At 43.8% G+C, this 19,830-nt stretch overlaps 2 protein-coding genes across 7 annotated transcripts in view; one reads left to right on the forward strand and one right to left on the reverse strand.

Moving 5' to 3' along the window:
* TRMT1L (tRNA methyltransferase 1 like) overlaps positions 1 to 11,216 on the reverse strand; it is a 29,573-nt gene extending 18,357 nt beyond the window's left edge. Inside the window, exons 1-5 of the mRNA XM_066622797.1 lie at positions 11,050 to 11,216; positions 6,338 to 6,484; positions 5,098 to 5,208; positions 3,221 to 3,334; positions 2,190 to 2,254 (exon numbers count right to left, since the gene is read on the reverse strand). Coding sequence (XP_066478894.1) covers positions 2,190 to 2,254; positions 3,221 to 3,334; positions 5,098 to 5,208; positions 6,338 to 6,484; positions 11,050 to 11,110 — 498 coding nt within the window. The 5' untranslated portion in view covers positions 11,111 to 11,216. The remainder of the gene's footprint in view (positions 1 to 2,189; positions 2,255 to 3,220; positions 3,335 to 5,097; positions 5,209 to 6,337; positions 6,485 to 11,049) is intronic.
* A 121-nt stretch (positions 11,217 to 11,337) lies between these two features.
* The window catches only part of SWT1 (SWT1 RNA endoribonuclease homolog), a 39,678-nt gene continuing 31,185 nt past the window's right edge, over positions 11,338 to 19,830 (forward strand). For 4 of the 6 annotated variants that reach the window (XM_066626371.1, XM_066626375.1, XM_066626372.1 and 1 more), the window contains exons 1-3: positions 11,338 to 11,411; positions 15,526 to 15,590; positions 17,665 to 17,723. In XM_066626371.1, coding sequence (XP_066482468.1) covers positions 11,399 to 11,411; positions 15,526 to 15,590; positions 17,665 to 17,723 — 137 coding nt within the window. In that variant the 5' untranslated portion in view covers positions 11,338 to 11,398. Of the gene's footprint in view, positions 11,412 to 12,646; positions 12,678 to 15,525; positions 15,591 to 17,664; positions 17,724 to 19,830 lie in introns of those variants that run through there. The other 2 variants (XM_066626373.1, XM_066626376.1) reach the window with 2 other exon arrangements.

The raw sequence follows: 19,830 nt of genomic DNA on the forward strand, positions 1-19,830 counted from the left end.
TCATGCCTGCTATATTAAGTGAAATAGACTGTGGAAGCCATTTCATTTCAACAGGCTTGGGGGTTAGTCTGTGAATCAATCGAGTTCTACAGTGGAACATGATCTACTTTACAATGGCTTCAAAATCTGATTTATGTGCTGCTAATTTTAATTTCTTGATAGTTTCATGATTTTGGATACCATCCTTTAAGTTTTCATTGTAGCTTATAAGCTGCCCTTAGGGTTCTAAAGAGCCACATGGCAGGATGGAAAAGACAAGAACAAAGGTCTTCTATGTCATTCAGAACTTGCATGACAGTTCTAGCCTCAGGATCAAAGCTGAAGTCTTATTAGAATGCAATCTTAAACACACTTTCCTGGGAGTAAGTCCCACTGAACGATCATAAAAATCATAAGTGACTTTCCGACACTCCAAAGGCCTTTTTCAGGCCTCTGTGAGCCTTGGAAAGCCTCCTGGATGTGACCAGAGAACACCTCCAGTTGCGACCACGAGCTCAGTTCTGGCCCTCCACCTTGGGTTCGGAACCTGTAGTGTGTTAATCTGCAGGTCTCAAATTTGCAGATAAGGAGGACTGTACTCTTTTAAGCAATTAAGATTTAAATACAGGTTGAGTCTCATTATTCCGGAGCGTTCCCTTCCAAGAACTCATGTGGATGGCAAAAAACGCACTACAGCAAATCAATTTAAAAAACAAAGTTTCTTTGCTCTGGTGATTTAAAAACAGTCCTGATGACCTTTGTAATGCACACAGAGTCAACCAGTCTCTCTCCAGGAGCTTAGGCTTCACTAGGAGGCAGCATTCCCTCCCTTCTCCAGGAGCCCCAGCAAGGGGGAAAGAATGGAGAAGGTGATAATCACTGCCATTTAGCCTTCTTTCATGTGCTCAGGGGGAAGGGAGGAATGAAGCCTGCAGAGAGAATGATTGATGGATTGTCAGCCTGCTGCTCGCTCTGGCATTATTAAATGTTTTCCTTTAATTTAAAGGGCCCTTCTCATCAGCTTTGAAATAGAAAACCTGTGGATACTTAGGTTGTACCTGTAATCACTTGTATGACTGTCTCTCTGCAACAGTAAAAAGCAGTTTTTTAAACTGTGATTTTAAAGGGGTGTGTTTTGACCCTTCTTCAGGGATCAGCACATTCCTTCTCATTTGCAGGGGCCATTCGTGTTGAGTCAAACCCATGTATAAAAGATCCATGTATAACAAGGCTGGACCTGCAATCTATTTAGAATACTTAGCAATGGTATTCTATTTTCCGAGCGTGTAAATTGCTTCACATGTTTCTTTTTATTTATTTCTTACAACAACCCTGTAAATTAACGTTTATTATCCCCACATTGCAGCTGGGGAGCTGAGACTATGAAGGAGTGCCTTACTTCAGGCCAGCTAATGAGTTCTTGGCAGAGGTGAGATTTGAACCAGGGAAGTCCTGATTTGCAGTTCAGCTACTACACTACACTAACTTAGGGCTCAATCTTTAATATACCCAGCGCCCTAGTGCCAGTGCTGGGTGCGCAATAAACATGCTGTAAAGCATATTTACATCACCCAGTGAGTAGGGAGTGCTGGCACTGGGCCCAGCACCAGGAGGAGGAGAAGAACGTACTGCTGCTGGGGGTGAGTAAGGTCACCGGGTGGAGGTATGGCCTCTGAGAAGGCGGGGGGGGGGGGTGAGTGGAACCAGCAGAGCTCTGCTTCTCTGGATCCTGAACGCCGTTTCCAGCTGGAAGGCATGACATGGAGTCTCTAAAGTCAGCCAGCACAGACTTGAGAAGCCCCATTGCAGGGCTTGGGACTTTCTGGGGGGGGGAGGGGACAAAAGTCCCCTTACCCCCAAGGAGACTCCCAGTGCCTGTTGGATACAGCAGTCACTGTTTTTGAGCCACTGCTTCAGTAGGCGCTGAGAAGTTTAGGATTGGGCTGTTACACATCAAACAAATGATGTTATCCCTCTACTCAGGCCAAAAAAAATACAAACCATAACTCTGTGCACCAATTCTATAGGTTAGAATGGATAGGAAGATGGGCAAAGAAGACAAGCTCAAATCTCCCGGGTTAACAAGCAAACTTCAGTTTATTGAGGAAACAAAACAAAACACACATAAAAGCCTAGTATGGAACAGAGCGCTGCTATTTCTGTTAAGGGGGGGGGGGGGAAGACAGACATTTCTGTAGCTAATAAGTTACCTGATCTCCAACAACATTTGGTTTCACAGGGCGACAAGGTAAGTGACAGATGCACATTCTGTAGCCTGGAATTCAGAAACGTCACCTCAAAATTGGTACATTCCAATGTTTGTTCTGTGTAAAGCAGTACATTTGATAGTACAGGGGCCCTCATTTTAAACTAACTGCAGTTATTTCTGCAGCCCAGTATCCTATCAGCATTTTATCTGTTAAGATTTAAAGCTTAAGTTTAACAGAAAAAATAAATTTGTCTGTATATGATTGCAGAAGTAACTGCAGTTCATTTAAAATGAGGATGAATGTGATGCATAGTCACATAATTTACAGAAGGCTGTTCACTAACTATGGGCTATGGGTTTGGTCTTGGTATTTAACGTATTGGACAAGTTATAAACAAGGAGCTTGTTTAGATAGCAGTCTAGCTCAGCGTTTCCCAAACTGTTGGTCAGGACCCACCAGTGGGTTGAGAAAAGTATTTCAAACTTAAAAAACACTTTGTAAGCACCCTTGCCAGTTTGCAATAGAAAATCATTAGCTAGAATGCTAACCTGTGGTGGTATGAGGTAATCTTCATACCCCCAAATTAAAATGTCACATTTTCCAATTTTGTCTAGTCACTGGTATGATTTTCTCTAATAATTAGCATACTGTAGATCATGCATGAACTCAGTTTCAGCCTTTTGTCCAGCCTGGAAGTCCCTAACTGCACATCTTGCTGGGTACCCTGGAATGGCTGCAAAAGGTTTGGGGGAACAGTCCTTAAACTCCATTTCTAGGGAGAGTCTAGCAAATGTGTAAACACACATACTATACGTAAGGTCTCTAGTGACCCAGGAGCACAGGACCTGATTATTAATAATAATAATTAGTATTAATAAATAAAAGCACTTATTTCTAGGTCCTTTTGGGGGGGGGTTTAGAAGGTTGTGACAGATTGTCATTTTAAAAAGTAGGTCCTGATGCTTAAATTTTTGAAAGCCCTGGCCTAACTCATGTTTAGCTGGCATCTATAGTATGTCAGTCATCCTTACCTTCAAATTCGACAGACACTTTCCAGTGAATATTCTTAAGGTGCCGGTGCAGCTTATAAAAATAACAAGCTTTAAACTTCTCTTCAGGGCATAGAGGACAAGTCTTCTTGCCAGCTGGCAATGCAAATCAGACAAAAATAAGTGATGCAATAACCCTTCCTCCTGCTTTGAAATCTTGACAGAACATTGCCTCAAGTTATCTAGGCAAATATTTTCAGACTTTCAAGAATATTTGTTCATGAAAAGACTTTCTTAACACCACTAAGCACTCTTCCAACCAAATCAGAGTATAAACCAGGAACGGTTGAGTCAAGCACAGCTTGACTCAAGTTGAGTCTCCGCTCCCACGGCTCAAAAACGAGTCCTAACCGGCAGACTTTCCGAGTTGCCCAGAGCATTTTGGCAACTCGAAAAGACTTGAGTCACAAGTCTTTCCCTTTAAAAAGCCAGCTGTGGCTCCAAGGGGGAAAAAAACAGGGCTGCTGCCCAGGAGTGTGTGTGTAGCAGAGTTCTCTTTAACCACTCCCTTGATGTCCCCATCCCAGAGTGGGGACAGAAGTGGCAAGATGGTCACGCACAGCAGCTGGGAGTTTTACCAGTATGACCCAATCCTTTGCAGCTCAACTCAGAAGTAGTCCCATTTGCATCGGTCATTCAATGAAGTTTTCTCTTCCAAAGTAACAACAGAGCCATGCGATTGGAAAGCGTGATTGCTACAAATCACTTCCCCCTGGCTTCTCCACCCCCTTTTGCTCCCTCCCTGGTTCTCCAGCCAACTCTAAGGCAGGAACCCCCTTGGGCTCCTCCTTCTGCCCTACCTCATTCAAAGGAAAAAAAAAATCAGATTGCCCATCCTTCATTCAATGATCATCAGGTCCTTTAGAGACAGACAAGAGAGCACGCTCCCACCTCCCCCTCTCCTGCTCGATGCAAAAGCAAAATGGTAATTCTTCCCTACCTCCTGGTTGAAACTTCCCTGCTACTCGCCCAGTCTGAATGATGGCCCAATGAGGTCTTTCAAAGTGCAAAAAAAGTAAGCAAGCAAACCCAGACACAGAGAGACTTGAGTCTGCATGTGTGGGGACTGATTGCCTAACCAGTAGCCTCAGACTCGAGTTAATGTCTGAGTCTTTGATGCAGATGACTCAAGTCTGCAAGAGTCAGCAAAAAGCACGTTTTTTTGACTTGAACTTGAGTCACCTGACTCAAGTTCTCATACCTGCTATAAAGAAGCTGAATTGCATTGCTGACTGCTTTGCTTTAATCTAGTAAGCTCAATTTTGGGGCAGGTAACCTAACAGGATCTGCACTGCTAGATCAAAGCACAAACTCTAGACAAACTTTATCTCCTTTACAGATCAATTAAGATAAACTTCACTAAATCTATATTTGATTACGGAAATAACAAAACAGGGGGGGCTTTCAACCTCTACCCATCAATATTGTTCTTCCCCAATTTTCATGTTATAAGTGCCACTGCCAGTTACTTTCCTCCCACCTCCCTTTGTGGAACTAGCTTGAGTGCATCTCTTGGCATGGGACTGGCAACGAGAACTAAGATGCATGTGTACCTCATAAACTGCTGAACGTGAAATTATATTCACCTCTCTGGCTTTCTTTTTTCCTAAACATAATTCTTTTACTCGCCAGTACTATCTCCCACTGTTGATACACACATATCTCTACCCTGAGCTCATAACCCACTACTGAAGCATCTGGATCCCAGATTAAAGCCAACTACATTCTCCTTAGCTAACCAATTTCCCACATTAGTGGCTTTGCTGCAGTTACTAGGTCAAGCACACTTCCAAGAGTTCACTATCACAAACATTATCATTCAGTCACACCTTTCTCTCCTCTGGAGCTAGTTTAAATACCTGACATATGAAGGTCTGTGCTGGGAGAAACAGCTGAGATAAGGCAACCTTCCTTCTGACCAGCCAATTTCTCTAAATCAGCAAGGGTTCTCTGAATTGAAATGTGTTTCTCTAGAACAAAACAATTCCATTTGTTTTTCAGTTAAGATTTCTTGATGTATGGAAATTTAAAATAAACAGCTTCTTACTTCATTAATAGCTTTGTAGCAGCATGATTCCTTTGCGTTTGCATCACTGCATCCCTCATCCCATGGCACTGTGCATATCCATCTACCTATATACTCCTGCAGTCTATGACTTACCAATATATCTCCTTCTGCTTCTATACTCTCTATGAGGAAAATACAAAAGCCATGTCAAAACATTCTAAATTATGTATCAAGTTTTGTATAAGTTCCTGCATAATTGACAACAAAGCATAACAAATGAAGACAGAAGAGGAAAAAGAAGATAATGGCAGAATCGCTTCAGCTTATTCTGACAACAGAATATAAAAGTAAATGTTTTCTTGTTTCTATTTGCTTCAGTACAAAACAAGCAAGCATAGAAGAATATCAGATTAATGCCCTTCCTGGAAAACCAATCCCATCAACAATTTTTTTCCTACTGAACTTTTCTGATCTCTCTATTCAAGTGAATTGCTTAATATTAATGATTTGCATGCTGTAAACATTCAAAGACACAGTTTTCAAAATGTGCACAAAATAGCATAGGTCTGCATAATTCAGTATGTCATTTGTACGTTTTCTAAATTATATATTCCATACATTGTTTTGAGCACTTTTAATGAAAAGCTACAAATAAATAATTAGTTTTGGCACTGAATCCACAATATCTGTTATGGGGCAGAATTTGGAGTATCTGGTGCAAAACACATTAGTTTTGAGGGCAGCTCAGTCATTGTCACATTGGTACAGTTTTGGTTGAACGAATGGGGCTCCACCAGTATTAAGTGATAAATGAATATTTGGCCTGCAAATTTTGGAAAAGACATCTAAGAAATGAAAGAGCAAAAACTGGCATTTCAAATTAGAACACCACAACATTTTTCAACATGTTCTCCCAATCAGAGAACACCTTTCAAGAGCCCAAGAATAGATCCAAAAAATACATGTAGATCTCCAGTATTAGTCTTTGATACTTGAGAATATGAATGGATGGATGCATCCCCAGGCAGAGATTACAGATCCTGTAAACATTTCCGTCATACTACAAGGATTTCTACATTCTAGTAGCAAACCTCTGGGAGATTCAGATGATACTTTCAATGGGTTACTGTCAGGCTCCTTTATAGACTCCTGCTCCTCTTCTTCTTTAAATTTTACTTCTTCAGCTATGTCCGCATCTGATGGGGTGCATTCCATTTTTATGCAGCTTTTTATGCCATCTACAGAAAGATGGAAAGTCATGTTGGCAATTAATTTTAATTCAGTGTATTAGCAATCTTTTACAATGCATTCATTATTATTGTACACAAGATAAGAACTTGTGAAAAGTACTGTAGTATGTTGCATTGGTAGTGTACACATCTAATACTTTGATCTTTAACCATGGTTAAGAGAGTAGGAGAGGGATTGTACATTCCTGTACCCCAACTTCTCTACTCCCAGGTGCAGGTTTCTCCCATAATTACACCAACATTGCGGACTCACCTCCCTGCATTACAATCTCTGCGCATGAACTGGAGGTTGTCCATCACTTTGTGTACCTTGGCTCAACAATCTCCGACACTCTTTCTCTCGATACTGAGCTAAACAAGCGCATCGGTAAAGCAGCTACCACGTTTTCCAGACTCACAAAGAGAGTCTTGTCCAACAAGAAGCTGACGGAACATACCAAGATCCAGGTCTACAGAGCTTGCATCCTGAGTACACTTCTGCACTGCAGCGAGTCATGGACTCTTTGCTCACAACAGGAGAGGAAACTGAACGCTTTCCATATGCGCTGCCTCCGAAGCATCCTCGGCATCACCTGGCAGGACAAAGTTCCAAACAACACAGTCCTGGAACAAGCTGGAATCCCTAGCACGTACACACTGCTGAAACAGAGACGCCTGCATTGGCTCGGTCATGTAGTGAGGATGGATGATGGCCGGATCCCAAAGGATCTCCTCTATGGTGAACTCGTGCAAGGAAAGCGCCCTACAGGTAGACCACAGCTGTGATACAAGGACATCTGCAAGAGGGATCTGAAGGCCTTAGAAGTGGACCTCAACAGGTGGGAAACCCTGGCCTCTGAGCGGCCCGCTTGGAGGCAGGCTGTGCAGCATGGCCTTTCCCAGTTTGAAGAGACACTTGGCCAACAGTCTGAGGCAAAGAGGCAAAGAAGGAAGGCCCATAGCCAGGGAGACAGACCAGGGACAGACTGCATTTGCTCCCGGTGTGGAAGGGATTGTCACTCCCGAATCGGCCTTTTCAGCCACACTAGACGCTGTTCCAGAACCAGCATTCAGAGCGCGATACCATAGTCTTTCGAGACTGAAGGTTGCTAACGGAAACAGAGACCTTAACATTGATAATAACAAACCAAGGTTGGAAGAAAGTTTCCAAACTTTTGTTAAATGAGAACCTGGTTAACAAACTACGGCTCAGTTAGACGAGCCAAAGATGTGATCCTGAACAACAGAAGAAAGGGCAGGAGGAATTTGTATACAAGAGGGGGTTGGGCAATCCAAGTCAATCCACCACCTAAACCTGAGCATATGCATCCCCACCAACTTGTATCTCAACAGCTTCCTCTTCCTGCTTCTGGTCCACCACTACATTATGTTAAGTGACTTGTCTGGAAGAATCCCAAGAACCTACTTATGCCTAGCATTTTTTTCTTCTGCCTACATTATAAAAAACAGTGGCAGAGCAGGAGCAGGAAAGCCTCACCATCCTCCTCTCACATGCTTGGATGCTGAAGAGAGAAGCATCCCTCATCATGTTACCACCTCTCCCAGTCTACTACCAGGAGCAAGAGGTTCAACCTTGTATTGGCAACCTTCAGTCTCGAAAGACTATGGTATCGCGCTCTGAAAGGTGGCTCTGGCACAGCGTCTATTGTGGCTGAAAAGGCCAATCCGGGAGTGACAATCCCTTCCACACCGGGAGCAAGTGCAGTCTGTCAGAGAAGCCAGGTGTCATCGTCCTAACGTTCCAGGTGCCCAGCTTTAGGGCAGTAGTTTTCTGTTTTCTGTTGCATGGTGCAGAGTTGTCGATCCGCTTGTCGGTTTTCACCCTAAACCCCACGCACCCCATGAGGTTAACGGACCGTGGCGAGGCAACACCTTACTGGCTGGGGACTGCCCAGCTTAAGGCGGGCGGTAGCTGCCCAATGAGATGCAATGATCTCTCCCACCGTCGGAAGCAGCCCCTGGCGTCATGCTCTACGCCAATCGAGCAAAGACTTATAACCAGTAAACTGCTGCTTCCCGTGTTGTGCCGACGCCATATGGCGAAGTTGGAGTGTCCTCTCCAGTGCGCGAAGCCTGGGTAAAGAAGGTATGGAGGATAGGCTGTTACCCATGCAGCAAATCCCCCCTCTCCACGTCGCTGGAATGGTCCAATGGAAAGGCAGAAGCCAATACGGTTGGTTCCAGCGGCGTCGCAGGAGTTGCCAGAACGTGACTGTGTTCAGCCATGAACTGCCTAAGGGACTCCGGCTCCTGATTTTGCCTCGAGGTTGACTCCTGAAGCCTTTTCCACAACTGGATGTAGCCACAAGGCAGTGGAGGTTTGAGGTCAGAGTTTCCTTCTCTTAGATGAGCTGCCTTCCTAGGCTGACGAGTCCCATCTACCCGGTGGCTGTTTAGTCGCCTCTTACGACAAGTACATTCAACCAGTGTGCTACAAATGGCCCCTCTATGAGCACTCCTTGTACAGTGTTGTACAAGAGAGGTTAAATAGTTGTTTTTCCTGTAGAAGAGCAAGGTAACCTCAGTGTGACATGTTTGCAATTAATATTTTGCCCTAGTACCTTAAGGCAAACAAGCAAAACAGAAATAAAAGTTACATGGAATATTAGAGAAGAAAAAGTTAATATTATATGCTTGTTCATCACTTTAGGGAGAACAAACTCTGCAGTTTAAATTATTATTTTGTGCTGCCCCACCTAACAAATACTGTACAGAAATTAGGACAAGAAAGGTTAAGAACTATAGCAAGAGATGTGCTAGACTGAAAAGCAATGCCTCTGGCCCTGCCCCCTCAGAGGTCACCATGTTCTTGTAGTCTTTTAAATAGAAAATAAGCAGAAGTGACATCTGCAAGGAGGCAGCCATCTTTTCTAGCTCTGAACTTGCTTTTCAAAATTCTAGTGTGGCTAGCACACTAGCATCTGAAAAAAGAATGTGACCCTAGTGTGCTAGAACCTTAAAAAAAGCTTTCTATCGCTTCTAGCACTAGAAGCTAAAAAAAGAATGCAGCCTTTCTGCATCCTTCGATTAGGTATCCACTGGGTTTTCCAGACACCTAATCCCCACGGATATCTAGAACTAACTGTACATTTATTTCTCCATATGCTTTTGTGCATGAAATTTAACGTAGTTTCACTTTGCACATCTGATAAACTATGCAGTGCAGAGCGAAGCTGTGAGGGTGATATAAATGTAATAGTCTTTAACAGTACTACAAGACTCTTCACTGTTTATAAAGAATACACTTTCAATGGTGCCTTCTTTTATTCTATACTTAGTGTTACAATATTTTTCATCACTACAGTTGTCTGCGAATGAACTCATATTGGGATCCCTTTGATTTTTTTTTTTTAGTTATGTCGGAATTTTATTTTTTCTCTCAATATCAGTCTGAGATTTTCCTTTTGTCTTGTCTTCATTTTGGGGGGGTTCCCCACCTCACATTCTTCAAAATATATATTCCTGTATTTTAATTTTGCCTTCTTTCCAAGGAGCTCAGGGCAGCATACATACTTCTCTCCATACCCATTTTTATCATCTGCACTACACAGTGGAGCTAGGCTGAAAGATTCACCCTGAGACATTGTAGCTGAGAGGGAATTGAACTGAATCCTAGTCTCACTCTATCTGCTATATTGCACCAGCTCTCAACTGAGAGTATTAGTCCAAAACTATGTGCCCTGAGAGAGATGAGGATGCATCATGTTTAGAGTTGTTTGTTTCTGTCGAATAAGATATGATTACAGTCCAAGTCTTACTGAACACAATGGGCTTACTTCTGAGTAAAATAATATAGTTTCCAAACACTTCTAATCATGTTTTGCCAAGCCCACAGCTGCACACATTTGATCCCTGTTGCATATATGCAATGTTGGGCAGAAATGGTTTAAATAAATTAGAAATTCTTGTGATGCCAAAGTCACCATTCCATTCATAAGAGGAAGCTCCTACTGCCTCTCTGCATGATTCCCTGCTCTGGCTTTGCCTTCCCCATCAACTTCTGCTGAGAGCAAGCACAGTAACAGCACAATTGGTTCATGCAGAAACCACAACCGCAGAGATGGGGAATGTTATTCCCTCAAAGGGAATTTTCCAGCTGCATCTCTGTGAGAGTTCACTGCTCCAGGCTAGGCTCGCCTCCACCAACCAAGAGACACAAACTGAGTAGTGACTACTTAGGTACCACTTGCTGGCAGTACTGTGTCATTCTTCATGCATCTTAGGAATTAATGTCATCAGGCACTAAGGGTGAGATGTGTGCACACAGTTCTAAGTTCAAGACCCCAAAGTCTGCCCCCCTCATCTACCTGAAGTTTGGAAACCGCTGAGGGGCTTAGGCCGCAATCCCATTCATGTTTACCTGGGAGTAAGGCCCATTCACTACAGCAGGACTTACTTCTGAGTAGGCATGCATAGGATGGGGCTCTTGAGGCCCCATGGAAACGCTTCCTTCGGAGGGGCAGAAGGAGAAGCTGAGGCAGGCCCGGCGCAAACGCAGCCCGTGCCAAAGGCTCCCCCGGCCGCCAAGTCCTGCCAGCCCTCCCCGTCCTTACTGAGTTCCTGGGTCTCTTCGTCTTCGCAGGGGGGCGGCGGTGTCGCCTCCTGGGCCGCCATGTTCCTCACGTCAAGCGGCGCCCCTGCCGCAGCGTTCGTCGCTCAGCGCGGCTCTGCCAGCCTCAAAACACTGATAGGACACTAAGGCGCTACTCGCCTCGAAGGGCCTCGGGCACTCGAGAACTACACTACCCAGGATGCAATGGCACTCGAGGACTACACTACCCAGGATGCAAAGCCAGACTCACAACTACAGTACCCAGGATGCAGCGCGCAAGGAAGCTGCGAGGCTGAACGTGGCCAGGAAGAGGTCGAGGGCTTGTTTTTAAAAATCCTTCCGAAAAGTCTATGCAAGAGCCAGGTATGGTCAACGTTTTTGTCTTGCCCTTCTGCTCCCATACGGGCCTCCAGGGAGGCTCACAGCAGCAGCTGCAGTTACTGTTCCAATGTATTGGGAGACCGGAACCAAAGAGGGACAGACAGGGGCATATCTTTACAGCCCAATCCTATCCATACTTTCCTGGGAGTAAGCCCTATTGACTCTAATGGAACTTACTTTTGAGTAGACATGCATAGGATGGAGCTGTGCACCACTGTAAAGAAGACGGAGTTTGGGCAACAACATGGAAGGGTTTGAGAAGCTGCACCTGCCTCACAGCACAATCCTTGGCATGTCTACTCAGATGCGAGTCCTATTGTGTTCAATGAGACTTACTTCCAGGAAAATGTGGCTCAGTTTGCAGTCCAACAGCCCAATCCTAGGCAGGTCTTCTTGGAAGTAAGTCCCATTGTGTTCAATGGAATTTGCTCCCAGGAAAGTGTGGATAGGAGTGGAGCTAGAATTCCCTCTTCTGTCTCTCCCCCTCTGTATTTGGTCACCCTAACTATAACTCGGTGTGATGGGATCATCAGAGTAGTTTACATTATTTTTCTCCTTGTTTTTCTTACTTTACAAGCCTACGAAGGTTTATTTGGAAATCACTCTGCTCGATAGGGCTTATCCCCCTGTAAGTAAGTGTTTTCAGGATTGCTGTGTACCTAGGCTGCTATCCTACCCACCCTTTGCCCTATTGACTCTAATGGGACTTACTTCTGAGTAGACATGCCTAGGATTGGGCTGCCAGCCTGCCAAGGCTGCGATCTTATGCACATTTTCCTGGAACTCTTATGGGGCTTCTAAGAATTCAAGCATAGAGTTGCGTTTTAAGCCCCATCAGATCCCTGGGAATTTAAAGCCCAATCCTATGCATGCCTACTCAGCCCTGTTATAGTCAGCGGAGCTTACTCTCAGGTAAGTGTGCATAGCATTGCAACCTATTTCCTGGAAACATGCATGGGGTTGCATTGCAAGTCCAGCGTTGTAAGCCCCTGTTGTTTCTTCCATGGCCCCTGCGGGGGGGAGGGGCGCGCGGAAGGGATGGTGCTTGTTTGTTGGAACCTTTGCGAAACATTCTAAGCGTTCTAAGCTGAGAGGGGGAGAAAACTACAGGACCCAGCATGCATCTCGGGGTAGATTCTTGGTCGTTATTCCAACCCACCACCTGAGACTTTCCTTGTGATGCGACAGGTGCTCTGGAGAGGGGGGCGGGAGCAGAACGGGCTGAAGGGAAGGCGCCCCTTTGGGGAGGTCAGTGCCTGGGGGGGCTTGGGGGGTTGGGACTCTGGGGCTCGGCAAGGACCTTTCCTGGGGGAAATGGCTTTGTTGGGGACCCACAGAGAAGGTGCTAATGTGGGTAGGACTTCACACTGAGTGAACTTGGTTTCTTCTGTTGGATTTTAGAATGAAAAACAGCAACATTTTATTTATTTTTCACACTGCCCTTCCTCCAAAGAGCTCAGGGCCGTGTACACAGCTGCTACCCTCCTTTTGTCCTCACAACAACCCTGTGAGGTAGGTGAGGCTGGGAGAATGTGACTGGCCCAAGGTCACCCAGGAAGCTTCATGGCTGAGGGAGGATTCGAACCTGGATCTTTCAGGTTGAAGTCCTCCTTCGAAACCACTACACCATCTTGCATTAACCCATTTCTGCCTAGCCCACAGGTGCATAATTTTGATCCCCCTTAAGCATATGCAACGTTGGGCAGAAATGGCTTAATGGCCTTGCCCTCAAAGCAAATGTCATTGAGCCTATGGAATATTTATTTATTTATGGTAATAGCTCTGAGAATGTGAAAAGTGAGAGTCGATCAGGGCTGCCTTCTTCCAGCACCCTGTACTCTCTTACACTTGCCCAGGGGTGGCCAAACTTTCAACTTTAGGGATCCTGGACTTTTAATGATTGTGTAGGAGAGAGAATTTTAATTTGTGTGATGACAACCTGCACCTGCTGAAATTCCATCTTCTATTCAATTGTTAAAGGTCAGGATCCCTAAAGTTGAAAATTTGCCCACCCCTGCTCTTGCCTGACAGCCCAATCCTATGCATGTCTGTTCAGAGGTAAGTCCCATTATAGTCAATGTGCTTACTCCTATGCAAGTATGAAAAGGATTGCGGCCTGAGTGACAATAACTTCATAGCATAAGAACATAAAAAAGCCTGGCTGGATCAGACCAAAAGCCCATCTAGTCCAGCCTCCTGTATCTCTACCCCCTCCCCCTTGATGCAAAAGCAAAACATTAACTCTTCCCTACATCCTGGCTGGAACTTCCCTGCTGCTCTCCTGGTCTGAATGATGGCCCCTCAAGATCTTTCATGCTGCAGAAAAAGTAAGTAAGCACAGACAGACTCTAATGCGCATGCTTGGGGAATCAGTGCCAAGTCAAGTGGCCTCATGCTTCAGTTAGTGCCGGAATCATCAGCACAGGTGACTCAAGTGTACAGGAGTCAGCAAAAACACATTCTTTTTGCGACTTGGACTTGAGTCACCTGACTTAAATACCCATCTCTAGCTGACCACCCCCCCAGCCTTGCACAACCACGTCTCCATGATACAGGCCAGGTCACCATTCTTCCTTCTGGATTAAATTGTAGATTAGGCTAATCTTATTATTCACCTGGCATTCAGCAGCAGTAGCTTTAAGCCTGCAGGGCAGCCACTAGAGCAGGGGTGCTCAATAGGTGGATCGCGATCTACCGGTAGATCGTGAGGCAAAATGAGTAGATCGTGGAGCCCTGTCTCTCCAAACTGTTAATATGTCAGTTTTGTCTAGTGACTAGACGAAACTGACATATTTAACTGACACTAAACTGACACTGAAACTGACACTTTAGCTGCTCTTCAGGCATGCAGCAACAAAACTGACAAAACTGACTGGACTCCAGCAGGGGCTCCATACATTAAAGGGGGTGTCTGTCAGACGCTTCCTTCCCCCCTGGTAGATCTCCGGGCCTTGCTGGGTTTCAAAGTAGCTCTTGAGTCAAAAAAGTGTGAGCACCCCTGCACTAGAGTAATCCAGGGCCCCAGGCAAGGAGGAAGGGCCAGAAAGAGGCTGGTCTTCCTATGACCTGCCCTCCTCCTCCTCCTGTAACGGCCTTCTCTACCTCCACCACAATATCTCCCATTGCCCATCTTAAAATATACAGCTTTTTTGTAGCATTTATTACAATATTTATATAGTACCTTTCTCAATAGACTCAAGGTGGTTTACATAGGTAGGCTAAACATAAATCCATCTTTCAATGAGATTTTTATAAGTGTTATTCCATGAGAACTTCCATTTCTCCAGGTGTTTCCCTTCATAGTGTAGACATCATCCTGACTGTTGGCTCTTGCACTTTAGCCTTGAATATATCTTAGCCTTGAATAAATTCACATATTTAGCCTTGAATATATTCAAAATAAGCTTTTGAACTAACAGTAAATCTTCAAGAAACCTTATATGACACCCTTGGTGAGGTACTGTGTTTGCCATTGTAATCTTATTTCCAAGAACAGGCTTTTGAATCCTTTTGTAAATCCTTTTGTTCCTGAAATGGTACCCCAGATGAGAAAATGGTTAGACTTTAACAAACAGTTTGGGGTGGGGGTAGACCTATGAAAACTGACAGTGCTAATACAGCCCAAGTTGATTACTACCTTACTATAGATACAAGAGAGAACTAAGGGGAAAGCAAGAATCAGGTTTGCCTAGAAAATTAAGAGTTGAGCTTGTCCAGTCCTTTTTTGACTGGTTTTAAACATTGTTATAGACAATTTGTGACCAGGGGGTGTTGATGCTCAATGGCCAGAATGGTAAGACTTGAAAAAGCAGTAGAACTTATCTTGAAATGTTTTGATAGTTTGAATGAATATATGAGAATTTTCTGTTGCTTTCGCATTGATTCAAGGGAAATTTTTTTATTGATTTTAGTTTCTCTCTGACTTCTTTTGCACTCAAAAATGTTGTGGAACTGATTTTGTTACTTTAAATTAAAAAACAACAATAGAAACTGCATTTGAGTAATTAAAGGTTGTATTGTATCTAGCAAGTTGTTTAAATACCTCCTTCCTGGAAATAACTGTAAATGACATTCTAAGATTTCTTCTTCTTTTTAGGTTTAAAAATGTCTAAAAAACACAAAAAACATTCCAAGAAAAAGGATAATACTTTGGATAGTAAGGTAGGAAAGTACGATGTGAGAATATTAACTGAAAATGAGATTGGAGAAGGAATGAGTAATACTGGCTAGTATGACATCATATATGGAACAGATTCAATCACTGACAATATTATCTATACATATTACCAGTATTCAAAACAACTCTTGTACATTCCTTGAGTTATTGTTTTGTATTATGTATGTCTTCTGAGGCAAAAGGCATAATGTAAGCATCAAATGACAATCAGTGGCGTCGCTAAGGTGACACGCAAGGGGGGTTATGTGCACTGGGGGTGACGTGATAAAATTCTGGTGGTTAGGAGTAACCCCATCATCTTATATACTGTTGGATGCTGAATTTCCAGCAGAATACAATGGAAAAAAACAGAAGTGAAATATCTCCTTTCTATCAAAAGTTATGGCCAAAAAACCGGAAAACAAAAAATGCACGGAGTCCAATGGAAAGTTATACTGAGCTGTATCGTGTGTTTACTCACGAGTAGGCAAACTTGCCTTAGTCTGTCAGAAAGGGCAGGCTGAGAGGAATCCAACAACACAAGAATGGTCCTGATCCAATGAATGTAGCCCCCCAAAAACACCTGAGAATGAGGTCCCTCCCTCCAAGCTGTTGAATGTATTGAGCCCTATGGAAAGCGAAATGAAGCCACTTGGTTGCATTTACTCATGAGTAAGCAAACGTACCTTGGCTCCTGGGCAGGTCAGGCAAAGGGAAATGTGAGCCCACCAAAATGGTCCTGATTTGATGCAGCTGGAGCTCAGCAAATGCTCCAGAAGGCAGCCCCTCCCCTTAAAAAGAATGAAACAGAGGCTTGACAGGGTAAGGTGAATTTTTTTCTGTTTTAGGCTGCAATCCTATCTACACTTTCCTGGGAATAAGCCACACAGACTATAATGGAACTTACTTCTGAGTAGACAGACATAGGCTTGGGCTCTCAGACTTGTAAAGCCATGTGGGTCCTGATAGTGATATGCTTGAAATATAAGAACTTAAATTGAACTGGGTACTGGGTAGGGGTGAAAATCTTACTGATTCTTTTTTTTTGGGGGGGGGGAGGGTTTATTGTAGGCAGGCTACAGAGAAAATTCACTTGGTGGAACAGGGCTGGCTTCCCCTTATTTAATCATTTGTTTTACTTTAATTTAATTATAATTATTTATTTTAATTTGCTTTATGTTGGGTCCTGGACAGACTGTTGTTCTAAAAAGTGGATCCCAGTGCTAAAAGTTTGAGAACAGCTCCAATAAGGTGTTAGTAAGTTGATATGGGGGGGGGGGGGCTTTGACACCACTAGTGACCAAAATCACTAAAATTACAGTTTGTAAAAATAATATCATCATGTTATATATCAATCAATGTGTGATTTCATGCAGAATGCAATGAAACAAACTGCGTTGAAATATCTTTATTCTACCAAAAGGTACAGCCAAAAAACCAGTGGGGCGGGGCGATGGTAGATCACCACACCCACCACCTGGAGTGTTGCCCTGCCCATTGCATGGGGGTGACACGCTGGTCTCCTGCATTGGGTGACACAAACCCTAATGACACCACTGATGACAATTGCTTACCAAAAGTGAATCTTTGAGTAAAGATTTGAATAATTTTTGAATAAAGATTCAGAATGATATATTTCATCTTTAATGATAGCAAAAACTAAAAATGGGGGTCACATAAGTGTAAGTTCTGAGTTTCAAATGTTGATTTCTTTCCCTCTCTAAACTTTTCTTCCGAGAGCTTCAGTGCTGATTCTCTCTGCTTCTCGTTGTCCTTTGAGTGAGGGAATGACAGAGACAAGGCAAAGGTGGGGGACAGAGAATGAAAGAGGGCCTGTGAATGGGGGGACGGGACCCATTAGCTCTGAAGCTTCAGCTGACACTTGCAGGAATGGGAAATGTCAACACCAATATGAGGATCCTAGAGGTAACAGTAGTACAGAATGAAATAGTGCAGAATTAGTGCAATATAGTAGCCATGACACTGTGCTGGGTTATTGCAGCTACTGTGAATGTTAGGAAGGCTGCTCTGTTTTGGAGACTGGTAATCATAAAACCCATCTTTCTTGATTTGTTTTAGGACTTCAAAGAGCCAGAAATTGGGACACCCACTACAAAGGATCAGTCAGTGAGTCAAAGGTAAATTGTCTTTTTACCTTTAAGGGTCCAATCCTATCCAACTTTCCAGCACCAATGCAGCTGTACCAATGATGTGTGCACTAAATTCTGCAGTGGGGGAGGCAGTCACAAAGGCTTCCTCAAGGTTAGGGAACACTTGTTTCCTTACTTGGGTATGCATTGCAGCTGCATCAGCTCTGTAAAGTTGGAGAGGATTGGGCCTTAAGCGTACTTATTTTTAAAGATAGCAATGATTTTGTTAAAGGAAAATACTTAAGGATCCACAAACCTAAACTGTTAGTTTTTCAATGTAAACATTTAAAGCAGTGGTTCCCAAACTGTTTGCTATAGCTCCTGAGGGATGCTGCAAGATGTCCCTGGTAGCCTTTTCTTCCTGGCTCTCACAGGTGCCACCATCTTGAATCATGTATGAACTCATGCAATCCAAGATGGTAGTGCCTGGGAGAGCTGGGAAGTAGAGACTGCCACAAAAGAAGAATGCCGGGACCATATTTGGGTTGTTGTGACCCCAGCAGTTTGGGAACCGCTGATTTAAAGAATGAATTGCACATAGAGTTCTGGGGCATAACATAAAAAAAAGTTTAAATTCCCTGACTCTTAATTGTTGCCCTGCGACAGGAGAGAGCCAGTTGTTTTGAGTTCTCTGCCAGGTTCCTTCAGCACCTTGTCTTTTAAATCCCCAGGGAGGTATCTTGAATAGTAAAGGATACCTCCCTGGGGATTTAAAAGACAAGGTGCTGAAGGAACCTGGCAGAGAACTCAAAACAACTGGCTCTCTCCTGTCCCAGGGCAACAATTAAGAGTCAGGGATTTTAAACTTTTTTTATGTCTCTTGTTGGCTCCTCTAGTTCCATCAACCTGATCTCTCTTGGGAGGGGCTCTGATCCCTGGGCTAGCCTCTGCAGGGCTCCTTAAGCCCCCAATTAACTAAAAATAGTGATCAACTGGCTCTCTCCTGGCCCAAGGCAACAACTCCATTACACATGCATTGGCTGGCTAGCTTGGTGGGTATGGGAGAGTGTATTATGAGTAAGTGAAAACTTAGCTTGCTTGATTAAACCAAGTAAGGGCCCAATCCTATCCAATTTTTCATTGCCAGTGCAGCTATGCCAATGGGGCATGCACTGGATCTTGTGGTGGGGCAGCAGTCACAGAGTCACATTTGTTCCCTTACCTTGGGGCTGCATTGCAGCTGCACCAGTGCTGGAAAATTGGATAGGATTGGGCCCTAAGACAGCGTGTCTTTTTACTGTCAATAAAGTGACTAGTATTCCTTGGCACTGACTGGGCTTGAGTTCTTTCTAACAGGGAAATAAGAGACCACTTTTCTTCATGGAGTAACCCCGACCAACCCTAGGCGGCCACTCCCTCATAGGTTTGATCTCAGTTGTGGAGCTGTGAATTGGCAGCCAAAGCTTCTTGCTGTGTCCCAATGTGGTTGGGACCCTAGTTTTGGACTCAAACACCTTTAATTGTGCCCAGAAACAAACTGATAGCCATTGTGTTTGTCCTGGAAGTGCTGATGTTATGCAACCCTATGGAGTGAATGTAGCTTTCTCCTGGACACATGAGACAATTCTTTTTGACTCAGGAAGTTGCAATAGCAGAAGTTTCTGAGATGTGTCCCTTTCAGCATGCACTATATTTCTTAGGAGTTTGCTTTAAAGAAAGTTAACCTTTATTTTCTGGGTTTGGCCCCAAATTTTAAGACTGTTTATAATGCTAACTTCCTTTCATTACTTGGTTTGTTGATAACTTCACTTATATTGTTACCCTAAATTACAAGCAATTGTATGATGATGATGAACAGTATTTATATACCGCTTTTCAACTAAAAGTTCACAAAGCGGTTTACAGAGAAAAATCAAATAACTAATGGCTCCCTGTCCCAAAAGGGCTCACAGTCTAAAAAGATGCAAGAGAACACCAGCAGACAACCACTAGAACAGACAGTGCTGGGGTGAGGTGGGCCAATTACTCTCCCCCTGCTAAAAAAGGAGCACCCACTTGAAAAAGTGCCTCTTACCCAATTAGCAGGGGTTATCCATAGTTCCACTTGCTTTCATTCTTAAAATTGTGAGTGTTCTTCATTTGTTGTATCTGTCAT

This window comes from Tiliqua scincoides, chromosome 4 (genome assembly GCF_035046505.1).
Source record: "Tiliqua scincoides isolate rTilSci1 chromosome 4, rTilSci1.hap2, whole genome shotgun sequence".
NCBI classification, from domain to species: Eukaryota; Metazoa; Chordata; class Lepidosauria; order Squamata; family Scincidae; genus Tiliqua; species Tiliqua scincoides.